The sequence below is a fragment of the Prinia subflava genome, chromosome 8, assembly GCF_021018805.1.
Source record: "Prinia subflava isolate CZ2003 ecotype Zambia chromosome 8, Cam_Psub_1.2, whole genome shotgun sequence".
In the NCBI taxonomy this organism is placed as follows: Eukaryota; Metazoa; Chordata; class Aves; order Passeriformes; family Cisticolidae; genus Prinia; species Prinia subflava.
In genome coordinates, this window is record NC_086254.1 from 29125947 (window position 1) to 29151338 (window position 25392).

The window sequence follows — 25392 nt, forward strand, 5'->3', positions numbered from 1 at the left end:
AGCCCCGTGCCAGTGCCAAGGTGGCCCCCCCAAGCACAGGGACACGTTCATGTACGGGAGCAGCACAGGACTTTTCACTTTTATTATAAAAATATCTTGCAAGCAAAAAAAAAAAAAAAAAAACCAAAACAAAACCAAAAAAAAACCAACCCTCCCCCCAAAAAAGTCTGTACAAGCAGTCACATTGCTCCCAAAGCACCTGCAAGGACCCCAGGTGCCCCCAAGCCCCCTGCATTTCCACTGCTGCAGGAGCCAACAGAGGGTGAGACTCCACACGGTGGCCCAGGTAGGGGGAACACGGAAGACATTTGTTCCCATGGGTGGGCTGAGGGGAGCCTGCCTGGCCCCCAAAGACAGAGCTGGGGCAGAGTGGGGGAGCATATAAGTCTCTTATAAACTCTGTAGGGTTTGGGGGATTCTTTACTGAGGCCTCGGTCTTAATTTTGCACATCTTATTCTAGTGTTAAGTACACAGCAGTACACCCACGTACAACACAAAACATTGGGGGTTTCAGCTCTAAAAATTAACAGTTACATGTCAAACAGTCAAAACATGTTACACGGTACCTGCGGGGAGCTCCCAGGGGGAGCCAGGCTGGGGGGGCCCTCGCACGCTTTGTACAAGCCTGGGGCAGCGCTGGTGGGTCCCAGTGCAGGGCAAGGCTGTGCACAGGAAGATGATGATGATGAGGAAGATGCTTGGTGCTGGGGGCCAGACCTGGAGCTCCCCTGGACAGCAGGGTGGGGGCCTCAGCTCAATGGCCTTCCAGCCTCTTGGCCTTGGGCGAGACGGAGGTCCCGCAGAAGGGACACTTGGGAAGAGAGGCGGACACTTGGGTCCTTCCTTTAAAGCCAGAGTTTGGTGTCCAGGCGTGGTGGCAGGCAGAGCCCGAGAAGGCAGTGTGGGGGCCCTGCTGGTCCTGGGGAGCCGTGGGCCAGGCAGTGGCATCCCCATGAGAGCTGGTGTGGAGGCACTGTACCTGTCCCCTCAGCCCAGCTGGAGCTTCCCAAGGAGCTGCTGCTCTGCTGGCTGAATCTGCTTCCGGGCAAACCCGGCACACTGAGGTTGAGCAACCCTTGATGGGGGTCCTGAAGGGATGGAGCTGGCTGCTCCAGGACCAAATTGCCCCCAAAAATCATGTCTCTCTGGATGGGAGAAGACACCCACAAGTATTGCGAGCTCCATTTCCATCCTAAAACACAGGTACCGCAGCGCATCGTCACATCGCTCCCGGTGCTTCCAAGGGAACAGTCTTAGGGAGGAGCAGAGCCGCTCCCCGCAGGACAGGGGGTGCCAGCAGCCACTGCTCACTTCCTGGTGATCTGGACGCTGGCATACTCGGAGCTGGCCTCCTCGGGGCGCGGGGCCGGCCGCTTGGGCGCCTTGCTGAGGTGCACCATGTCCAGGTCGGCATAGGTGAGGTTGTCGTCGCTGTTGGGCGCCTGGTTGGTCTGGATGCAGGCGTACTCCGACTGCTGGCTCATCTCCACCATGCGGCGGATGGTCTTCCTCTCCTTGTCGAAGTTCAGGTCCGCGTAGGTCAGGTTGTTGGGGTCGGATTCCTGCATGAAGCACCAAGAGTTTCTCCTCTGGGAAGATGCCCCTGTACCCACAGCCCCATTCTGGGGTCAATCCCACTGCAGCTTGGCCCGGGGCATCTCAACCCTGCATGTATGGGGGAATAATGCCAGCAGGCACCACCCTGCAGCCATGCTCTACCCCAGGCTACAGCTTCAAATCGTGAGCCACCCTGTCAGCCTGCTCTGGCTTCAAAACCACTGCCACAGTTCCAGAGCTATCACTGAAGCCACTCCATCACTCCATCCCAGCAGGGCCAGACTGCCCAGTGATGCCCACGTGGGAGCTGGCAGAGCCTGGGTGGGATGGACAGATTGCTGCTGATCACGACTTTGCTCGTAGCTGCGTCACCAAATGCAAAATAACTCCACAAATAGCCTGGCTGGCTATCGCACAGCTGGTTCTCCAGGCAGCACCAACCCAGGCTTTACTGGGAGGAGAAGGAGAAGGAGCAGGAAGGCAGAAAAGATTCTGGGAAGTGGCTACCCTCCTCCTGGGGCAGCACCTCTTCCACCTTCAGCCACAGAGTGGAGACACCGAGATGTTTCACTGGAGAACCACCACCCTCCACTGGAGACACCGAGATGTTTCACTGGAGAACCACCACCCTCCACTGGAGACACCGAGATGTTTCACTGGAGAACCACCACCCTCCACTGGAGACACTGAGATGTTTCACTGGAGAACCACCACCCTCCACTGGAGACACTGAGATGTTTCACTGGAGAACCACCACCCTCCACTGGAGACACTGAGATGTTTCACTGGAGAACCACCACCCTCCACTCCCATCTCCAGCCACTCCCGGCCACTCTCCCTCCCCAGTCCCAGGTTAACTCACCTGGGTTGTGGCCTCGCTGCTCTTCTCTGGCTCATGTAACCTGCAAAGAGGGACAAAAATAGATGGATGGAGCATCCTGTTGCCCTTTCCTTGGGGAGGTCAGATGCGAGCCAAGGTCCTTGCAGCTGCACCCAGCAAGACAGGTCCTGAGCATTGGCTCGTGCTGGTCCAGCTGCCTCTCTGCTGGCCAGAGACCAGCTCCCATCAGCTTTCTCAGGCCCACCACAAGCAAAAAATCCCCATGGGCACAGAACCCCAGCTGGGGAGATGGGCAGAGACTGTGCTCCTGCCTTCCCTTTCACAAGTTTTGGGGATACAGCTCTGTCCCAGTCCTGAGGGACTGTGTTGGCTGGAGGTGTCCAGCTCAGAGTTCCCACAGCTTACCCAGTGGCTAGAAGAGATCTGCACTCACCTGGCAGATGGCGAGCTTTTACCTGCCGAAAGAGAAGTAGTTTAGGAAAAAAATAATTCATGAAACATGATAAACGCCCCATTTCCCTGGGCACAGAGAACACATGCAGAGACTGCTTCAAGGACAAGGACACATCTTTTCCCAGAGGCAAGTGCCTGCAATTCCCTGGAGTTTCACTCAATTTCATTCAGGACTGTCCCTGGGGGAGCACAGGAGGTGCAGGGCAGCGTTTAGACCAGCCAGAGCTCTCCCTGCAGCCTGGAAACAACCTAGGCAGCTCTTTCCAACACCTCACTAGGCAGGACCTGCAGCTGCACTGCCAGGAGTTATTGTCCAATGGGACAAGAGAGGAAAAATGGGATTGGGAACAGCTGCATCCCTGCAACACACTCAGCTCTTTTACCTTTGATCTGCCTTGTCCGGATGAGGTATAGAATCGCAGCCACCAGCAGGGCCAGCATGGTGCAGACCACACCCACCACGATGTAGATGAGCATATCATCTGAAACATCAATGAAAAGGTCACCATGGCCCAAGAACCTGGTACCTCCCAGTCCCTGCAGGCTCACAACTGGGATTGGCCCAGTGATGCATGAAGCACCAAGGAGGACAGCTTGGTGCCTGCCATCATCACCTCCCCCAGCCCCCCGATATGGAGATTTGGTCTTTCAACCAGATTTTGATGGGGCTATGAGCTTCCTCAGGGGGTGACACCACACAGCCACCCATCCCAGCAGCTCTGACGCACCCTTATCCATCTGGAATCCCTTGTTCAATCCTGCCTGGCCCGGGTTGGAGATCCAGAGGAAGGCTGAGTCATTGGCAGGGGCCTGGGCATCGTGCACCACCACACAGGTGATCATGGACCCGTTTCTCTCGTCTGTCGCTTGCACTTCCACCTGGCTTCTCAGCTGAAACAAGCCCTCGGGGAGCTCAGAGGGCTGGGAGATGTTCTTCCCCTTTATCTCAATCCCATTCTCCAGCCAGGAAACAGACACATTTGCTGGGTAGAACTCCTTCACGAGGCAGGTGAAGGTCACAGTCTTGTTCACCTCAACAGGGCTCAGCTCAGCACGCACTTTGACACTGGGGGGAACTGGGAAGAGAGACAGGGCTTGGTGTTTGGTGTCCCCGGCTCTGCTGCCCACAGGGCGCCTGGTCCCTGCCCCAGAGACCCCTGTCCTCCTCCCACGGACCCCAGCCCCACAGGAGCAGGACACCCCAGTGAGTGTCCCCCAGCCCTCACCTCGCAGGACTCTGCTGAGCTGGTACCTCCCTTGCAGCGGGTCCTGCAGTGTGGGGTGCTGCACCTCACAGATGAGCTGCGAGCGGACGTCATCCTTCTGCAGGGTCACCATCACTGTGCTGGACATGTTGTAGGTATTCACTCCCCATTTGATGACTTTGGGCAGCAGAGCAGTCAGGGGGTTCCTGTCCTTGAACCATTTCACCGTAATCGTGTCGGGGAAGAACCCTCCAGTCGTGCAGGTAAAAGGCACCGGCTGCTCCGGCCTTGCTCTCTGCTCAGGCCCAGACACAACTGGTGGGCTGGGTTTGGCTGTGGGGAGAAGCACGGGGCCATCAGACCAAGCTCTGGCCCCTACCCAGCCCTGGGCCTGCCAGAAGCAGAGTCTCCTGCAAGGGCACAGGGATGGCCCATGGGATCCTGTCCTGGACCAGCCCTGAGCCCCTTCCCCATCCCTGCTCTGCCTGAGCAGAGCCCGCTGGGCTGGTTCCCATCAGGAGCTGCTCCGGGAGCCCCACTCACCTTGCACAGACACCTCTGTGCCATTGCCACGCTGAGACATTTCATCCACACCACTGTCTGACTTGACAAACTTCACACAGTAGTAGGTGCCCGTGTCCTCAGGCTGAACATTCCTGATGTGGATGGTGAAGTCTGTGTTGGACCCATTCACTGCTCTTGTCACACGGGGATCCTTTGCTCTCTGGTCATAGATGGTCTTGTTCCCACTGCCCCAACCCTTCAGCCACCTCACAGGACCTGGTGCAGCATCTGCTGACGTGGTGCAGTTCAGGGTGAGCGTCTCCCCCGCTTCCACCGACACCTTGGTCTGGGGCTGCTGCAGACTGAAGCTTTGACCCACCTGGGCACTCACACCTAGAGGAAAAAGAGACCAAGTCTAGTCTGACACAGCACATCCAGACTCCCAAACTGTTCTCCCAGCCCTGGGACAGGCTGAGCACCCCAGGTGTCAGGCTGTGACCATGGGCACAGTGCTCAGCCTGCAGGGCTCAGCAGCAGAGCTGGACAGAGCTTTGCTTGGTGATTGTGCTGTGCTTCATACAGATAAGCCATGGAGCACATCCCAGCTGCCCATGTCTCCAACACGCTGGGCTGCCTCCCACAGCCACCTGGCTTTGTCAGCCAGGAGGAAAAAGCGCACAAAATGAGGTGCTCCAAAGAGCCAGCTCCCGTCACCAGTGTGACACTGTGTTTTCTGTCCTGAATCTGTCCCATTTCTGCATGGAATCCCAGCCCCGGTGATCCCAGCAGAGCACAGTCAATCCTCCCACCAATGCCAGCCAAGCAGGCACTGTTCCTGCTCAGCAACAACCACAGGGAGATCACCTTTGCAGCATCTCCACACCGCTAGTCCCTAATCCAGTCACCTATGCCACACCTCCCTTCACAGACAGTGACATTCCAGATAACCCCCACTATATATCCACGGGTTACCCAGGGGTTCATTTTGTCAATGCTTCCCATGCTAATATAGTTTTTGCAACCAAATTCACAAAAGATTTCAATCCTGGTCACTGCTTAAAGGAACATTATTTTAAGCCACATGGGGAGAGAAGTGGGGGAACCACTTAGATCCACCTGCTGGTAACAGGTGGCTGTGGCACCCAGAACTGGGGTCATGGTCACACAGAGATCATTGTGTTTGAGCAGGTAATGCTGAGCAGCGTGGGGAACACATGGAGCAGCACTCCACATCTCAAACACCAGAATCATGGAGTCACCAAATCTTTTAGGCTGGAAAAGCCCTAAGATTGCTGAATTCACCCATTAAGCCAGCACTGCCAAGCCCCCGACCAAACCATGACCCCAAGTGCCACATCTACACATCTTTGAAATCCCTCCAGGGATGGTGACCCCACCACTGCCCTGGACAGCTGTCTTACTCATTCAGAGAGGAACTTTTCCCCAGTATCCAACCTAAACCTCCCCTGTACACCTTGAAGCCATTTCCCCTGTCTTGTTGCTTGTTATTTGGGAGAGGAGAATGACCTGCACCTGGCTACAGCCTCCTTTCAGGGAAATCCAGGACAGCAACTCATGCCAAGGCTTCCCTTGGGACACAGCAGGATAATTTCTGTCTGGATGCTCCCAGGAGGACCTGCTGTAGGACAAACTGCTCTGACCCCTCTGTCCACAGCTGGCTGTCATAGAGACCAGAGCTGATTTTTGGCAGCTGTTAGTCCCTCCTGACTCACAGTGGTATGTGCTGCACCCACAGATGTTCTCACTGTTCCACTGTGTGTGGAATTACTCAATCTCTATGGCCAGAATTACCAGGAGCAGTTTCTCCAGACTGCCCCAGTTAAAGGCTTTTTGCCCAGGACATCAGCCCACAGCATCCTCAGCCAAAACCTTCAGGCCTCGCTGTTTCCCTTTGAAGGCATGTCAGGGTTAACGCAGCAGCAGCATTTGCCACCAGAACAGGTTTTTCCCATAAAACAAGCACAGAGGGACAGAGTTGGTTTGTGTCACATCCAGATGAGTCATTCACTCTGAGCCTTGGTCCTGCACCTGAGCAGCAGTGCCCTGGGCAACCCCAGGCTTCTCAGGTGACACCCACATTGTGGGGAGCAGCCCTGGAGCAGAGGCCTCGTGCACTCTCCATGTGCTGAGCACAGCACTGACACAGGGCAAACGCACTGGATCTGCTTCTGTGGCATCTCCTGAACTTCTCCATCTCCTGCTGCTGAGAAGCCTCTTGCAAGAAATGGCTGAGAAACACACAGAGGAAGTTCACAAGGACAGAGGCATCATCTGTCTCTCGCCAAACCACTGCACATGGATGTGACACAGGCAGGGACCAGGCTGCCACAAGCAGAGAGACTAGCACCCCCAGCCAGCAACCACACAGACCCTCAGCCCTTCCATGTACCCAGGGGGCCACAACACCGAGTACTGGCTCCACCAAATTGGGCAAACAAAGCTCATTAGCAGCACTCAGTACAGCAAGGGACAAGTCCCATGTGTGGCCACAGGAGCAGAAGGCCAGGGCCACTGCCCCCACTGCACACTCTGTGTTCTGCGGTGAGTGTGTTCCTCACTGCTCCCCTCTGCAAAAGCAATTTCTACGGAGTGGTTACCCCCATGTCTCCTTGAGGGTCCCCTGCACTGGGTAGAACTGCCTGCACCACCCTACACAGCCCAACCTGAGCGAGCCGAGCACCTCCTCTTCATCCTCCCTCTCTCCATCTGCCCATCTCCCCAAGAGGCACGTGGTGTGCTGAGGGGGAGAGCTGGGGAAGTGCCTGCTTTGGGGCCCCAGAGCTGACCCCAACACCAAAGAACGTCAGGGTGGGCACTGCCCAACCCCAAAGTTCATTTCTTGGCTGCAGTGATGGATCTCAGAGAAACATCCACAGAAGCACTGAGACATTGAGCTGAGCATGGCTGGGTGCCCTGCCTGTGGTTGGCTGCCATGCCTGGTGTGCAGCAAGGGCTCCCCACTCCCTTGGCACAAGGGTCCTGCCTTCCTGGAACCGCAGGGATTTATCCCTACAAGCAGCAGGGATCTCTCCCAGGGTCCAGATTTGCAGCCAAATGTGGATGGTGTGCGTGCATTCCACAACACCAAGCCCGCATTCCCTCCTCACCGGGGCAGCAGTGTGCCTGCCTCCCCGTGCCCAGGGATTAGCAGGGACAGAGCTGAGGGAGGCATAGGACACAAGGTGCTTTCCTGACTGCTACTGCTCCCAGAGGATTGAGAGAAAAAAGGGCTTCATACTGCCGGCAGCACTGCCTGTCCAGAGGCTTCACTGGCAGCTCCTGGCCGACACAGAAAACACTGAGGCTCCAGGCAGCCCCTCGGATAGGATTAAAATGGGGCTTTGGGGTATTTTTCCATGTGTTCTGCTCTGCTGCCTCAGAGACCCTCACCCAGCTCTGCTCAGCTCACCCTGTTCAGGGTAATCTACAATCTCTGCTCAAACCTACCCTATTCTGATCAGATTTCTGATCTATGACACAGCCTCTAGCCGTGACCCACCACAGGAACACACCAACAAAGACCAGCTCGTACCTCCTGCCTGGGAAGCAGCAGCCCCAGTCAGACCTGGCTTCTCCACTTCCAGCCTGCATCCAACACCCCAACCAGGACCAACCTGACCCCTCCTGCTCAGAATGACCCCAGAGCAGCTCACAGCAATGCCCCCCCTCCCACACCTCAAAGGGAAAACACAAAGGGGAAGTCGGCAGAAAACCCCAGAATACACAAGTTAGAAAATGCAAAGTTTCCACCAAAGCTTCTTTCCTCTTTCCCCCTGAACACAGCTTCTTCCTCACTCACAGCCAATTCCTCCCCTTCTGCTTCCCCTTTTGTGGTGCTCACCCAGTGGGAGAGAGAGGCCAGCCAAGCTCCCTCCCAGTAGCTCACGACGTGCTTGTGCACCAGGAATGGGATGTTGAGGGCTTCAGGCCACGAACACATGGGACACCACAATTTCTCACTGTTTCCCTGCTTCTCCCCTGACGTCTGATGACAATTTTTTTCTTAGATTTGGATTTCAAACTTTGAATTGGAACACGATCTTCTTGCCCCCAAGATCATGGGGAATTTAGGTGCTCTGACCCTGTAATCTGTTTCATCCTACACTCCAGAATTAGCCAAGGGTTTTAGAGCCCTGGAAAGCATCACCTGACAGTTCCCACGTAGGTGGGAGCACCCTCGCAGTGCAGACCCAGAGCACTTCCAGCCCGGAGCAGAGGCAGGAGCACGATCTGGCAGAGCCTGCCTCTTTCCCGTTATTCAGTTTAATTTGGGAGCAAAATAATCCCAGCTCTCGCTGCAGTGCAAGTTTTCCACGTCGGTGACACATTTTTTTCTATATTCCACCTTTTGAAGTATTTGATATTGAACAGATTGCAAGAGGCTGGGGTTTAATTCAGGAGAGGCTGCTTGGATGCTTCCTGATAAAAATAGATTTTTTTTTCCTCTGAAGGAGCTGGGTAAGGAGTTCTGGGATGGCTGTGTGCTCCAGAAAGGATGTGCAGCTGGTCACCGGCATCTGAAGCCCCACAGTCACTCACTGAAGGAACAGGCCAGTGGGCAAGGGAACCCCAAAATAATCCTGCTGGAATTTCACCTGCAGCAGAGCTGCCAGGGGTGGAAACTAACAGGTGCTGCCTATAAAAGGCCTGGAATCTGCTGTTTAGGGAAGGCAAGAAGAGCCCTGGGTATAGCTGCTGAGCCCTGAGCAGACCCCAGGGCGCTCAGGCAGGGCTGTAGTAAAGGCTGTGTTCTACATCCGTGACATCAGAGGAAGCCTCGGCTCACACGCAGTCACCATTTCCAAGCTCCCCTCCTCCAGCATCAGCAGAAATTCATCCCAAGAGCCAGAGCCCCAGCAGGAAACTGAATTCCCCTTTGGAAGAGGCTCTGTAAAGCACAGCTGAAATCCTCTGTGGAGACAGATCAACATGGAAGGGCTCTGCAGAACACAGTTTCTCACTGGGGCTTTGCTGTTTGGTTTCCCACATCTCACTGCCTTTGCCCCACAGGAAGGTCTCCCCCAGGACCTTTCCTTTTCCTCCTTCACTTCTGCAGAAGCTGTCAGAACAGCCGGCAGTGGGAGCCTGGGCCAACTCTGCTGGAGTTCAGCTTAGTTTGAGCCATGGCCCGGGAGGGATTCGCCATATGGAAAAAAAAGACGTGCATGTTTGCACCTAAAATCAGGGATGCAAATCACCTCACAACCCCAAGGTGGTTTATTTCCCATGGCTGGCTCAAAGAAATGGGGCTCTTGCTCCAAGACCACATTTAATTAAGTTCAGGAGCTTTGCTGGAGCTATTCTTTCACGCAGGAAATCGCAGTGGCTCACTGGGAAGCCGCGCTCACCGCCAAAGCCTTCTTGGCTCTCAGCAGCCCGAGTTTTCAGTTTGGGGCCAACACTTCTCAGTTGTGATCAGGCGACTCAAAGCAAGGAGTGTTGTGCTGAAAGCATTTGCTTTCTACCCAAGTTTGCATCCAACTCTTTGCCCAAGCAAAGCTTTGATGGTAAATTTTTCAATGGGCTTGGGAGAATGTGGGTTTCCCCCGTGAAACCTGGGCTGGGCTGTTTCTAGTGGGATCTGGCTGGAAGGGGTGGGATTGGAATAGAGCAAAAAGCTGAGCGGCGAGATGCTCCTGAAGATGAATCACTATTGCCGCAGGTTTGCCTCAAAAACCCCGTCCCTCCCTTGGCAAGGAGAGCGATTCCTTCAAAATCACCCAGAACGAAACTCCCTAGAAAGGAAACATCCTTGAAAGCAGCAGCCACCACAGGGCTTCGTTCCTGGTGGGATGAGAGACTTCCCGCTGCCGGTAAGGCAAACAGCCAAGAGTGGCACACTTGGACTGGTCCTTTGCTGTGTCCCCCAGCTTCTATAAGGGACTGGTGGAGCCACGAGCCCCTGGGAGGCTGAGGCCACACAGGGCTACATTTCACACGGTGCCCAAGGGTGTTGCAATTCAATTCCACCGCTTCAGTGCCCAAGAGTTGAGTTGAGAAAGAGCCCACAGCGGGGTGAAGCAGGAGGGCAGCAAGAAAAACAAGTTCTTGGCAGAGAAGGCAGGCAGCCCTCCCCAGAGCCTCCCCATGCCTTCTCCACTAGCATCTCCAAGTGGGAATTCGGACTGCTTACCGAGATTTGCCTCACCCATAGCTGGCAGGGGTGCTCGCAAATGGGTGGGAACAACATGCCTCTTCATGCCCCTGCCGAATTCCCTACCTCGCTGGGAAGGGGAATGTCTGCCTGCCTGCCTTGAAGTTTGGTTTGAGAAGAAGCGGCGGGCAAGGGCCCCGCGGGAGCCCCTCGGCCACCGCCGCTCTCTAGGTCACCGCAGGAAAGGTCAAAGCAACCGTGCGCGGAGAGGCGGCGTCATGTCGGTACCGGAGGTGTGCGGGAGAGGGGAGCGGGGAGGATCGGGGAAACGGAGAACAGGGCAGGGAGACAAGGGGGGAACCGGGCAGAGGAGAGGAACAGGGCGGGAAAAGGGGGGAAACAGGGCAGAGCAGGGAGAGGAGCTGGGTGGGAGGGAAAGGTGGAAAACAGGACAGAGGAGGCAGGAGCAGGATGGAAAAAACAGGGAAAACAGGGAAAGCGGAGGAGAGGAGTGCGGGAGAAAGGGGAGAACGGGGCAGAGCAGGGCAGCAGGGTGGGAGGGAAAGGGGGGAACAGGGAAAGGAGAGGAGCAGGGAGGCAGGCAGAAGCCATGGCTTACCGGGCAGGGCGAGCAGCAGCAGGCAGGGCAGTGCCCAGGCGGTGCGGCCGGGATCCCGGGGATGCGGCTCCATCGGTGCGGGGAGCGGAGCCCGCGGCTTCACAGCGCGGCCCCGCGCCCGGCTCGGCGGCTGGGTTTGATAAATAAAACAAATTAGGAAAAAAAATAAGGAAGGGAAAAAAAAAAAAAAAGCGCAGAACTACAGCTGGCGAAGGAAATCGCTCTTCTCAGCCCCAAAATGAGGAAGGAGGCCGGGCTCCCCCCCTTCTCCCCCCGCGGCGGGCGGGCAGCGCACACGCACGCACCGACACGGACCCGCGGTCCCGCCGCCGCCCGTGGGCACCGCACCGGGCTCGGGGCCGCTGACGGGGCCGCGGCGGGGCCCCGGGCGGGCGCCTGCCCCGGTGCCCGCGGAGCCGCCTCCCCCCCGCCGCCGCGCCGCCTCCGTTGCCGTGGTACCGCGGAGGGACGGAGCTGGCCCCGGCTCCGAGACCCCCTCCGGCTCCCGGCAGCCCCGGTTTAGCGCGGCTTCCCCCCGTGGCGGGGGCGAAGCCAGCCCCGCCCGCCCCGGGGCAGAGTCCTCCGGTCAGCCCGGTGCGCGGCTGCCTTAAGGTGGGCCGGGAGGGGAGCCCCGGGTGCCGGTGCCTGTGGGCCGGGGCGGAGGGAGGCAGCTCCACGGCCCCAGGGCTGCGGGATGGGGGTTGGGGGTCCCTCACTCGCCACAGGCTGCCGGTGTAGGCACCGCTCCGGCACGGCCACAACACAGCCCAGCATCCCCGGGCTGGGATAGGGGTGCAGGAGCACGCAGCCTTCGGGGTCCGAACAGCCAGGGACCACCTGGGGCTGAGCCAGGGCAGAGGCACAAACAGCACACAGCCCTGGGGGTCCCGAATGCTCAGGGACCTCCCAAGGGACCACGCTGGGAACCCGTGGCAGAGGCACGGGTGGTGTTTTGCCGGTGCCACAGGGACAGGGCAGCTTGGCCCACGGGAGCCAGGGCTAGGAGGGGACACTGGTGCGGCACAGACAGGCAGAGGGTGAATGGGGAGGGAGAGGAAATTCCTGCACAGCACGCTGGGAGAATGGGGACATCCCCGTGATGTCCCCTCAGAGAGCCTGCAGCAGGGAGAAGCAAGAGCTTGAAGACAAGGCAGCTGTAATGGTAGGCAGGGCTGAGGAAGAGGGTGTCGAGGTGTCAGCATCCGTGGGATTCATGTCCCTGCACTGCCCTGCTTCTCCCTGACACAAAGTCCTTCCCAAGGGATTTGCAAGGACACATTCTCCACTGCCTGCACCTGTCCCAGCTTCTCACACCGCCCAGGGCCACTTCAGCCAGGCCAGGCCAGGTACCTGGGATGCCCGGTGCCATGCTGGCAGCTCCCTGCACCACCACACTGTCCCCTGTGCCCTCCCAGGGGTGGGGTAGGTGCTGCAGAGCAGGAGCTCCCGGCCCACCCAGCAGCACCTGCAGCATCCCCAGCAGCACAGATCACACCCACTGCTCTCCCACACGGGGCTGGGTCCCCGAGGACAGCACAGGGTGCCATCCTGGAGGACCTGCTGCTGGCTCCCCCCTCCTCCCCTCCGTCCCCAGGCAGCCGCCAGGGCTGTCGGTTTTATTTAGAGCCTCGCACAAACACAGCCGAGATATCTGAAGTGACTTGGCACCATCAATCTGCGCACGGCGTCCGCCTGCGCATCCCTGGCCCCGCCAGCCTCCCCCTCAGCCCCAGCTACGCCCGTGGGGCACATCCAGCCCTAATTTAGCACTGCTGGGAGCCGGGGCCAGCTCCCCAGGCTTCTGCACTCACCTCCCTCTGCGATACCCTGGCAGCTGGAGGCTGCACTCAAGGGTTGTGGCCAGTACTGCTCCCACTGGAAAACTTTTGTGGCCAGCAGCACTCGTCCTGGAAAGCCCAGCACAGCCACCTTCCCTTCACAGAGCTGGCCAGAGTGGCCAACAAGGAGCAGGGATGCAGAGGAGCCCTTGGATTTGGCTTTTTGCTCATAACAATAATTTCTTTGCACAGGGATGGGACACAGGGACACATTACTGTAGTCCACAGGCAGCTCACAAGAGGAAGCAAAGGGGCAGGTGCTGAGCTCTGCTCTGTGGTGACCACTGACAAGATCCAAGGGAACTGCATGAAGCTCTGTCAGGGAAGTTTGAGGCTGGATATTAGGAAAATGTTCTTTTAGCAGAGGGTGTTTGGGTACGGAATAGGCTCCCTAGGACACTGGTCACAGCCTCAAGTCTGACAGAACTCAAAAAGTGTTTGGACAATGCTCTCGGGCACAGGGTGGGATTCTTGGGGTGTCCTGTGCCAGGACAGGAGTTGGACTCAGTGATCCCTGTGGGTCACTGTCAGCTCTGGATATTCCATGGGATTAGCCATGGTTTGTGGAAACCCTGCAGCTCCATTGGGCGGTGCATCCCACCCAGTCCAAGTCCAGAAGCAGGGACCCTCAGGGCAAGTGGGTGCCCAGCAGGAGGGCAAATGCCAGGGGCACACTGCAGCCATTCACAGCCACCTTTCCTGGTTATTTTTACATGGAAGCACAGATCCTGGAGGCCTGGTTGGCTTCAGCCTGTCTGGGGTGTTCTGCTCGGTGTTGAAGGTTCAGACAACCTGTTCAGAGGCGATTACAGAGCAGAGCCAGCCCTCACACAAGCAGCAGCCACTGCAGAGCGCTCGGGAAGGGAAGTTAGAGCTTAAAAAAGCTCTGTAAGAGAAGGTACCGCGCAGAGCAGATGGCGCGGCGCGAGCTTCCCGGGAAGAGCTGCTATTGCTCCCCATTAGGAAGCATATGGGCAGGCTCAGCTGCCTCCCCTCCTACCCATGGCCCTTCCACTCGGCATCACAGGGGCCCTGCTCCAACACGAGAGCTTTGGAGGATACAGCCTGGCAGGGCAACCCTGCCCTGCACTGGGCAGGGAACCACAGGGAGAGGAGCATTTGGCTCCTTGTGTGCCTGACAGAGCGACAAGGCAAAATTTTGGGAGTACAACTCCAGCACCATCATCATCCTCCTTCTGCACAGAACACCCACAGTGAGCAGGAGGCTGCAGTGCTGCTTGGCAGGGCGGGCAGTGCTGCCAGGCTCTCTGTGCTGCCAGCGAGCGCCCAGGCTGCACTCACTCTGCAGCATCTCCGTGCTTCAGCTCAAAATCCCTGCTCCGGCAGGGAGGATTCTGGAGACCCCGGAGGATTCCAGAGCTTGGCTCTCCCTGGCCCCAGGAGCTGGGCAGCAGCCAGCATGGGGACAGGGCAGTGTTTCAGGAGAGCTTTTCAAGAATAAGTTGATTTTCACAGCTTTGAGGCACAGTGAGGAGCTCGCATCACGCTGCTAGCACCTGTTTGGGGAAGGCACATGCTCCGTGTGGCAGGGCTGGGCCAGGCTCTGCCACCCCCACAGGTTTGGGTGCTGCACAAGCAGGAGTCTGCTCCCCTTCCCTCTTCCCAGCCAGGACCACAGGCTCAATGTCCTTTTTGCATTCCCTTGTGCCCAACTCTGCAGGATCTGCTCCCTCCCCAGGAGAAGGTGGGGACACATCCACACACAGAGACCCCCAGCCAGGGCAGCAGCACCCCATCTCTTATCAGAGCCTGGCAGCATCCAACAGGAACAATTGCAGCCTTGCCAGAGCAATCCCAGTGGAAAGTCTTGCAGCACTGGTTTTGCCCAGACTGTTCTTTCATGCCATAATCAGCTGCCTGTCTGATCCTCTCCCAGCCCCATGGCCCCTGGGAACAGCGGTGGCTGCCTTGGCTGGAGGGGATTCACAGGGATGGAGATGGGAGAGGTTCCAGTGCCAGCCCTGCAGGGCCAAACCTGGGCCTGTTAATGAATCACATTTCACTGATGGAGGTGACTGCAGTCCTTCCCTGCCTGGGACTTTGTCCCTCATGATCCCCACTCCAGCAATGGGATGGCACAGTGGGAGAAGTACCAATAGCCTGAGTGGCCACATCACACCAGGACACAGCAAGTGTTCCAAAATGCTCAGTCCACCCTTCAAAACTCAAACCAGCTTAGGGATACAGAAAAAAACCACAAATACTTTGGATATCAGCCTGGGAAACACCCCAAATTCAGCATCCAGAGGTGCTATTTTGGGGCTGTGGGCACAGATCCATGCCCAAGCACCAGTGAGCAGCCAGTGCTTGTGGGAGCCCTCTACAATAATGACTCAGTGATCTCTGAGGTCTTTTCCAGCCTCAAGGATTCCTTGATAAACCAAAAAATGCAGCGCCAAGCACACTGAGCTGCAGGGACTCACCACCCTGGGGAAACTCAGAGCTATCCTGGCCTGGTCCCAGCCACAAACACCTCTCAGCCCAGCCCCTCAAGAGGTGCTACTTTCACAGCTCACCACAACAAAACACCCTGTGGGACCACATCAGAGCACCAGGCCCACACAAGGTCTGTTCTGGTACCCACAAGACAGTGCAGCCTCCACACAGCCGGAGAGCAGCATGTTCCCTCATCCATCCTCCAGCTTCAAAAACAAATTTCAAGACCCCTCAAGCTTAAGACCCAAGTGGACAAATCCTACAGCCCCCACCCCACCTCTCAGGCTTCAGTCAGCACCCAAAAGGGCTTTCAGCTGGGAGAGAAACACAAATGTCTCTTCAAGCAGGGAGCACCAATTACACTGCTGATATTTAGGGCTTCCAGCACAACAAATGGAGCTGCAGCTTCATTAGGTACCTTGCCAATTTAATCCAAGACATGCAGTACAGGGGAAGCTTAAATTAGTTTGTCTCATGTTAACTTATAACAAGCAATATGTTAATGTGGGCATGGTTTTCATGGACTGTGACCCAGGGAAGGGGCACCCACAGCCCTCTAAACATGGATTTAAGAAGCAGGGGTATGTGTCCTACCTGTCTCCTCATGTTCCTGTGATAGCATTCACCACCATAAACACCTGCAGATGGGGAAGGTGCACCAAATCACCCCCTTATATGGGAAAGGCCCTGGAGAGGGTGATGAGCTACAGGGGCCTTGTTAAGGCTGTGATTGCCAGGAGAAGGGTGGGGAATAGGCTGTGGAAGATGCTCTGTACCTGGGCTTTGCCCCTCACCTTTTGAGGGAGCTCATGGGAACAACCTGTAATTGTTTTAGCCAAGTTTTTATTGGGTGATTTAGGAATTACAGCTGAGTTATTTCAGCTCTCTCAGGTCTTTTTAGGACTCTGGGGCCCAGTTGGTGCAGATGGTGTGGGGGGATGAGTGGGGTGGAGATGACGTGCTCCCTGGCATGGGGCATTTTCTGAGGAGGCCCCTCTGAGCAAATTGGCCAGGGCTGCTGGGTCTGTTTCTGCCTGTTTCTGCCCCCTCCTTGGGGAGCAGGGCTTCAAGTCACAACTTAATTTTAGTGTACCTCTGCCATTGAATTAATTGCCAGCACTGCCAGGATCAGCTGGTTCCCTCCAAGCCCCTGAAATGACTTTCAGGGAGGATGAGGAAGGGATACAGCACTGCCTGCCCATGCTGGGCTTTGCTGGGTTGGAGCAATGTGCTCTGAGTGCCCCCATGGCACTCACACAGTGTCACCCTGAGCTTCAGCAGTGGCAGCAGAGCCCAGTGTCAGACCACCCACCACCATCAGAATGTCCACCACTGCCTACCAAGCAAGAAGGAAAACCCACAGGCTGTCCTACCTCAGCAGGGACTGTATCCACAGGGCAGCTCAGCCATCCCAGGGCCGGGCTGTGCTCCCAGGCTGCTCCCACCCAGCAGTGGTGCCCTGTGGGATGCAAACCGGGTGGATTGGCCAGGCTTCCTTAATGCAGCACAGTCTGGGGGAATTCCTCATGACTGTGTCAGAGCAGGAAAGGTGGTTTATATCCTGTGCCTGGCCTGGAAACGGCCCTGGCTGACCTGAGGCGAGGGGTTTTAGGGTGAAACTGCTGACAGGCTGGGAAAACCCGGCAGTGCTGTCGGCTGGGAAGGACAGGGCTGGCAGTGCTGGCGCCTGTGCCCGCTGAGGTGCTGCGAGCGCTGGCAGGGCTGTGCTGACCTTGCTGGCAGACAGGATCCTGCCCCTTGCCCCACTGAAAGGTTTGCTCTCTGCTGTGGTCTGCAGCACGTGCACAGCCCCGGGACTAAGCTGCACAGGAAGTGGTGCAGTGACCACCCCTGGAAGTGCCCCAAAAACATGCGGATGTGGCAGCTGGGGACAGGGGTTAGTGGTGGGCTTGGCAGTGCTGGGGGAATTGTTGGACTCAATGATCTTAGGGGGCTGTTCCAGTCTTAACTGGTGACAGGGACGGGGCACAAGAGAGGCCTCACTCAGGGTAGCTCAGCAGGGACACAGGGTGGCCCCAGTCCTGTACCCTTTGTGCCAGTGGTTGCAAAACTGGGAGATACCTGTGCTGTTCTGTATGGGGCACAGCTGGGCACAACCCAGCTCTGATGGGCTCCAGAGCCTTGGTGCCCACCCTGGGACCCTACCCCAACCCCAGGTGCAGAAGTGCTGTGGAGGAGGAAATGGTAGGAATGGAGGGGGAGGGCAGGCAGAGAGCTCCAGCCATGCAGGGACATTTCAGAGCTGTGTGTTAATCATTGATGGACTTCTGGGAGCTGTTTGAACTAAAGCCTCCCTCCCCCCTGTGGAGGGGGAATTTCTGCACTGTACTGGCTCACGGGGACGTGGTGGCAGTGCCAGTACCCAGATCCCCCAGCACACAGCCATCCCCATGGAACGATGCTGGAGAAGACCTTGATCTCCCCTTGGTGGTATCACCAGGGCTGTGGTGGAGCTCAGAGCTCGGCCGAGGGAAGAGCGATATCATCTCAGTTTCTAATGCCAGTTGGTTTTTTTGGGTTTTTTTTCTGCATCCTCTCCAAGTTCTTTGTTGATTGCAAATCGTTATCATGAAAGCGCATCCGAGGCTGCAGCAGCAGATAACGCTGTGCTGCCGGGCCGGCGGCTGGAGCTCATCGGGGCTGCACTGCCTGAGAGTCCTGCGGCAGCTGCGGATGGAAATAAAACTGCTAACGTGGGGGATTGATCATGTTCAGCCAGCTCAGCCCATTGCTTCCTGCTTGGCAGAGCCCTTGCTGTGAAGTGCTAAAATCCAGGCTCAGAGGTGGGATTTGTGCTGTGGAACCTGGCGTGTGGGCATGGCCGGAGTGATGCCTCACGGAGGGATGAGACACGGCACATGAGGGGTAGGAGACCTGGTATAACCCCATGGCACTCTTTAGTGCAAAGGAACATGGTGTGTCTGGCAGTGGGGGCTTCATGGGGTCGTTTGTGAGAGTGCTGGGTGCCTCACGGTGGGAATGGCATGACTGCTGGGCTGCAGGGAGGCTGCACCCCCTGAAACAGCCAGACCAAGCCTTTGGAAGAGGACCAGCCCTCAGGGCCATCCCCAGCCCTCCTGCCAGGCTGTCCCTGTGATCACTGTCCCCGTATTGTCCCCATAGCAGCCCCAAGGCTCAAGAGCCACATTCTGGGCAACACATTCAACACATTCTGTTGGCTTTTTATTTTGGCCCTGTTGAGACCAAACACATCCACACTGCCTGGACTCAGTGCTCTCAGCTCTGTGGGGCTGGGGTTATTCTGGAGAAAAATGCTTCTCCAAGGGGTTTGTATTGGTCTGTCCTTTTTTTTTTTTTTTTTTTAAGTTGAAAGGCATCAAAAATCTGGAGGATTAATTCTGGATCGGCAGGATCCACCATGCTCCCGGTGACTGCATCGCTCCAAGGGGCTGGCTCTGATAAGGAGCTGCAAATCCGACCTGCCAAGTGCTGCCATCCCGCTGGAGCCTTGGAGGGGGATCAGGGATTTAGAGGGTCTGTGTGATGTCTAACAGGTTTAGAAAATATTGCCTGGGATTATCCACTCGCGGCGGTGACCAGAGACCTCTGAGCCGCGGCAGACGCCGGCACCGGCTGATGTTTGCTGGGGGTGCGGGAAATCTGATCTGCGTGTGCCCGTCTGCATTCGTGTGCGCGTTCCCTCGTGTGCACACGCGTGGATGTGCAGCAGCGGCGGCTGTGGGGCGGGCTGGAGCTGTGAATGGCTCTGTTGGCCTCCCGACACGGCGGGGGCTGAGCCGTGTCCCGCCGCCCGTGGCTGCCAGCCCCGTGCTGGGTCCGGGGTGCCGGGGGGGTGCTCCAGCCTTGGCTGTGCCGCAGTCCTGTAAGGGCAGCTCCTGACTGGCAGCGTTAATGATATCCACCCAATTAGCCCAGCCTAGCCCCAAGGATTAGCGGATGGAATCATCATCCCAAGGCGTAAGCATTTAACGCTGCTAATTAGTCATCGCGTGAATCCCAGCCCAACCACAGACCGCAGCGGCCGCGGTAGCCGTGGGCAGGGGGCGATGCCCACCCAGCCGGGCTCCGGGAGACGGGAGCTGTTTACGGAGAATTTGCCGGGCTCCGTTATTTTTACACGTTGCCATAGCTACTGATACCATTATAAAATTAAGCCTGAACCATGTGGAAGAAATGGATCTGTCAGAAGGAATTATTTTCGGGAGCGCGTTGTGGGTCCGGGCGCTGCACATCCCAGGGCCGGCGGCGAGGGGCCGAGCCCAGCGGGGTGAGGGGGATCCCCGCTGGAGGCAGCTGCATCCTGCCCACGGGCACGTCGCTGGAACGAGGCGCCGGGCAGGCTGCGGAGCTCCGGGATCGCTGGAGCCACCGGCGCCAGCACAGCCCCTCTGGGCTGGCAGCATCGCTGGGCACGTCCAGGGCGAACAAAAGCCCGCTGAGAGGGAGCTTTCAGGCCGTGCTGTGCTCCCTCCCGCAGCGCCTGCTTTCCCCCTTCTCCTGCTTCTCTCAATATTTTTCCCTTTCCCTGCACTTCTCTGCAGAGGGACACTTGTGCCGGGCTCGGGGCAGCCAGCGCTGGGGCCACGGCCAAGCACAGCCACGCTTTAAGGTCGCCCGGTGCTGGGAGGAGCGCCAGGGACCCCACAATGTCCTGCCCTCGGGACAGGGAGCTCCCCAAAGAGTTTCCCTACCCTGAGCTCTTCTCGCTGGACAAAACCACCTGGAGCATCCCCAGGAGCGTGCACAGCTCACTTCAGGTGTGCATATGGATGTTGGGAGGAGCAGGAGCACTCCAGAGCAACACCAGCAACTGATCCAGCATGAAGAGCCCCGGGAACTCCAGTGTAGGCAGGACCCCTCTCCCACCCACTCTGGGACCCTCACTCAGGCACTGGCAGGGCCCAGCAGAGCAGCTTGATCTGCCCTGCCCGTGCCGGCTCCAGAGGGTGATTGTCCTGGAGCAATGTCCCGTACAACACTGAAAGCACAATGTGAGTCTTTCTTAAGCACTGGATGTTCCTGCTTGTCCCATGGCCCTGGAAACCCCTCTTTAAACACTGCCAGAGCCTTGGCCTCACAGTGTCCTGCAGTGAAGGACTGCACGGGCCAAAGGAGTGTTGGGCACAAAGGATGTGCATGACACTTTTCAATTTCACTGCCTACCCTCTCTCCTTGCAATTAAAGAGAAGAGGAATGGTCATAGGGCAGCCCCCATCCACTCCACACCCCTTCAGCTGCCGGGATTTTATGAAAATTATTCCAGGTTGTCCAGAGAGGTTCCCAGCAGCAATAACTGCAATAGCACAACCTCCTACTAGAGACCAGAGAATCCACAGGGAAAAGCAGCATCCTCTAAACACCTTCAGCTCTTCTCAGTTTAAAGCCCTGGTCTGCAGCCTGAGGGCATGGCTGGGCAGTGCCTGGGAGTCCATCTCCTCCCTAAACATCCCGAGTGTCCTGGTGCCATGGGGTGGCTGCCCTGTACCCCGCTGTCACTGGGGCTGTGCCTGGGGGGCTGGAGATATCCCTGCTGTGCTGGCCAGAGCCCTCACTCTGTCAGGAGGGGATGAGGCTGGCAATGAGGCTGTGGCACAGAAACAGTTCCTATGACAACCCCATATCCCAGACCTGTTTATCCCCTTTGGTGAAAATCCACAACAACCGTGAAAACAGGGAATAAGATTCAATAGTAAGACGTGAAATAAATCAAACCAGTGTAAAGCATGTCACCGGTTTACTCCGGCTTCATTCCTTTCCAAGGAAAAGCCTGAGAAACAGGGAGCTGTAAAGGGGTGAGCTAACAGATTTGGAATTGGAGGGAGCAGGTTCCAATGTGCAGCATCCCAGGAGCTCTCAGCCCTGTTGTCTCTTCTGGCAGGAACCCAGCCCAGGCCAGTCAGCAGGCACAAACAAGACCCATGAGGCATTTTGGAGGAACAGTCAAAGTGTCTCCAAGACCCTCTCACTCCCTCCAACCCCCCAAAGCACCCAGCTGCTCCTCTAGCTTCTGCTGCTTCCTGCTGGCATTCTGGCACAATGTCCCCAGGGCATTGCCTGGTCCCCTTGGTATCAAGGGGTCCCTATGGCATCACAGGGTCCCCAAACCATCACTGGATGCCTGTGGCATGGTGGGGGCCCTGTGGGCATCTAAGAGCATCAGATGCTCTTAGACCTGTGCCTGTTTGGGTGATGCTGATGTGCAAAGGGACTGGCCTGTCTCTCCCTGGGGATGGACTTGTGGCCACCACGGTCTCACAGTAGCTAGGACAGGGATGAGGGTAGGGATGGGGACAGAGCAGGGGCACAAGGGTGTCTTGCATAGAGACAGCCACAAACCAGGCCCTCGGCTGGAGCTGCTGCCCTGTCAGACACTGGAGGAGACCAGCTGGAGCAATGACTGCTCCTGGAGACACAGTACCCCTTGGGCACCCACCCCTGTGACAGACACTGACACTATGGAGTGCCTCCCCTTCTCCTCACTGAGCTGGAGCGCCCCAGGACAGGGCACAAGGCATTTATCCCTGTCTCTCCTCTTTTCTCCTTGCCCAGCCCTGGCACTGGCACAGCTCAGCATTGTCCCATTCCCCACGAGTGCAGCCAGCTCTCTCCTGTCCCCCAGGACACAAAGGAGACACCTGCACTGCCCCATTTTGGCCAGTCCGTGCACTGAGACCATGCTCTCCTCGGCGTTAATTAAATCAATGCTCCCCTCCCGTCGCTGCCGGGACCAGCCCCTTCCATCAGCCGCTCTGCAGGCTCATTGCTCTCTGCCACTCGGCGCTTTCTGTTGGAGGCTGATGCTCCCCCTTGGCTCTGGGCACAGCCCACGCCTCCCACTCTGGCTCCCTGGCACAGCATGGAACAGCGCACACCATGGCACACACCACGGCACACACCATGGCACACACCACAGCACACACCAGATCACACACCACGGCACACACCAGATCACACCATGGCACACACCATGGCACACACCATGGCACACACCATGGCACACACCACGGCACACACCATGGCACACACCATGGCACACACCACGACACACACCATGGCACACACCACGGCACACACCATGGCACACACCACGACACACACCATGGCACACACCACGGCACACACCATGGCACACACCACGACACACACCATGGCACACACCACGGCACACACCATGGCACACACCACGACACACACCACATCACACCATGGCACACACCATGGCACACACCATGGCACACACCATGGCACACACCACGACACACACCACGGCACACACCATGGCACACACCACATCACACACCACAGCACACACCACGGCACACACCATGGCACACACCACGGCACACACCACAGCACACACCATGGCACACCATGGCACACACCACGACACACACCACGGCACACACCAGATCACACCATGGCACACACCATGGCACACACCACATCACACACCACGGCACACACCACAGCACACACCACAGCACACACCACAGCACACACCATGGCACACACCATGGCACACACCACGGCACACACCAGATCACACCATGGCACACACCACATCACACACCACAGCACACACCACAGCACACACCACAGCACACACCACAGCACACACCACATCACACACCATGGCACACACCACGGCACACACCAGATCACACCATGGCACACACCACATCACACACCACGGCACACACCACAGCACACACCACGGCACACACCACAGCACACACCACATCACACCATGGCACACACCATGGCACACACCATGGCACACACCATGGCACACACCATGGCACACACCACGGCACACACCTCATCACACACCATGGCACACACCATGGCACACACCATGGCACACACCATGGCACACACCATGGCACACACCTCATCACACACCATGGCACACACCATGGCACACACCACGGCACACACCATGGCACACACCACGGCACACACCATGGCACACACCATGGCACACACCATGGCACACACCTCATCACACACCATGGCACACACCATGGCACACACCATGGCACACACCATGGCACACACCATGGCACACACCTCATCACACACCATGGCACACACCATGGCACACACCATGGCACACACCATGGCACACACCATGGCACACACCTCATCACACACCATGGCACACACCATGGCACACACCATGGCACACACCATGGCACACACCACGGCACACAACACGGCACACACCACATCATACACCACAGCACACACCATGGCACACACCACGGCACACACCATGGCACACACCACTGCCTGGTAAACCCTGCCAGCCCTCTTGCCTTGGCATCTCCAGATGTTTCCCACCTCTCAGCATCAGGAGTGGATCAGACGCCAGAGCAGCCCCTGAGCATCCCCTGCCTGCCCCAAAACCCATCACAGTGCAGCCCAGGTCATGCTCCCCAGCGCTTTTCCTTAGTCTTGCCATTACATGAGGTCCTGGCACCAGACTCACACACCATACTGAGGAACAGCCAAGATAAACCTGGCATGGCACCACCTCAGAGTGTCCATGCACAGGGACACAGCCCAAAACCTGCTTAGAGCCAGCGTGTCCTCTCCCCCTGGGACACCAACACTCTCCCAGTACCCATCCAGACACCACCTCTGTTCCGCACTGAGGTCTCCAGCTGTGGCAGGAGGAGCCTGGTGGGTGCCAGCCTCAGCCCCGGCACTGCCCTCTGCCCCCAGCAACAGCAGCTTCCGACCTCCCCCACACATCCACCCGCCAAGCAGGTCACTTAGCGGGATGTGACAACCAGCAGCACCAGGAAAACAGCAGGGATGAGCAGTGAATCCATGACCCCAGCATTGCCCAGTGCTGCCCCCTGAGCGAGGCTGTGCCCCCCGCGCGAGGTTCCACTCCCCAGCACGCTCCTACCTTGTGTCCGTGCCCAGGCGCTTGTTTGTGCTTTCACTGCCGGCACACCCCAGGCTGGTGGCTTAAAGGATTTTCCTTTAATAACCACCAAATCCCTCCCCTGGGCAGTAAGCCGCAGACCTGGGCCCTTTCCTAGGTGCAGGGCATTCTGCCGGTGCTCTGCTCACTCCCTGCTTTGCATATGCTCCTATCAAACTGGATTTCCCCCCTCCTGATTCAGCCCAGTGCTTAAAAAGCCCTAAATCCCCTTGAATTTCATTTCCTCTAGTCCTCGAGGTCTATCCCCGGTTTTGGTCTCACCCATGTATTTTACATACTCGTGTTCACAGCTTTGATGTGAGATTTCTGCCAGTGTTGGTGTTGTCCCTGCAAAGAGTCCGGGCAACCCAAGTCCTGCTCAGAGCAGCCACTACCTCAGCTGGGAAATGATCCATGGCACAGTCATGGCTCCACTTGGGGAACGTTGCTGGGAGAGGCTTCACCCCAACCCCACCAACCCTCACTGAGGGAGCCAGGCTGAGACCCAGTGCTGGACCCCTGACCTGGCAAACTCATCACCATCACCATCCCTACAGGGTGCTGAGTGTCCCCAAGCTGGCCCTGAGAAAGGACTGACTCAAAACTGTCCCCACTTCACACCCCCAGAGCAGGGGACTCCTATTCAGCGGCTTTTCTCCCCACTGTGACAATTCTGTCCCCTCAAGGATCTCCCTGCCAGCCCCGCTCCCCTGGGTCACGCTGTCTTGTTTCACTTCTCTTTTCTCATTTCACAGAAAAAAGTAGATGAAGCTGAAAACTGGTGACTGTATCAGCTTTCAAGGTCACAGGCAGTGGTGCTGGCAGCAGGTTCCTCTGCCTGGAAAGCCTTTTTGACCGCAGTTC

At 57.3% G+C, this 25392-nt stretch overlaps 1 protein-coding gene across 5 annotated transcripts; it reads right to left on the minus strand.

The window, feature by feature from the left end:
* Nucleotides 1-54: 54 nt before the first annotated feature.
* On the minus strand, nucleotides 55-24643 carry LOC134554077 (tyrosine-protein phosphatase non-receptor type substrate 1-like). Of its 5 annotated transcripts, none has more exons than XM_063404407.1 (9): nucleotides 24511-24643; nucleotides 11296-11425; nucleotides 4601-4954; nucleotides 4079-4390; nucleotides 3581-3928; nucleotides 3236-3334; nucleotides 2833-2854; nucleotides 2421-2460; nucleotides 55-1563 (listed from the first exon to the last, which is right to left on the minus strand). In XM_063404407.1, exons 2-9 carry the CDS (start codon nucleotides 11366-11368, stop codon nucleotides 1309-1311), a joined length of 1503 nt encoding a protein of 500 aa, XP_063260477.1. In that variant the 5' UTR covers nucleotides 11369-11425; nucleotides 24511-24643; the 3' UTR covers nucleotides 55-1308. The 5 variants fall into 5 exon arrangements, with proteins under 5 accessions (XP_063260477.1, XP_063260478.1, XP_063260474.1 ...); XM_063404408.1 differs by lacking the exon at nucleotides 24511-24643 and adding an exon at nucleotides 16964-17102; XM_063404404.1 differs by lacking the exon at nucleotides 24511-24643 and adding an exon at nucleotides 16185-16211.
* Between the last annotated feature and the right edge of the window lie 749 nt (nucleotides 24644-25392).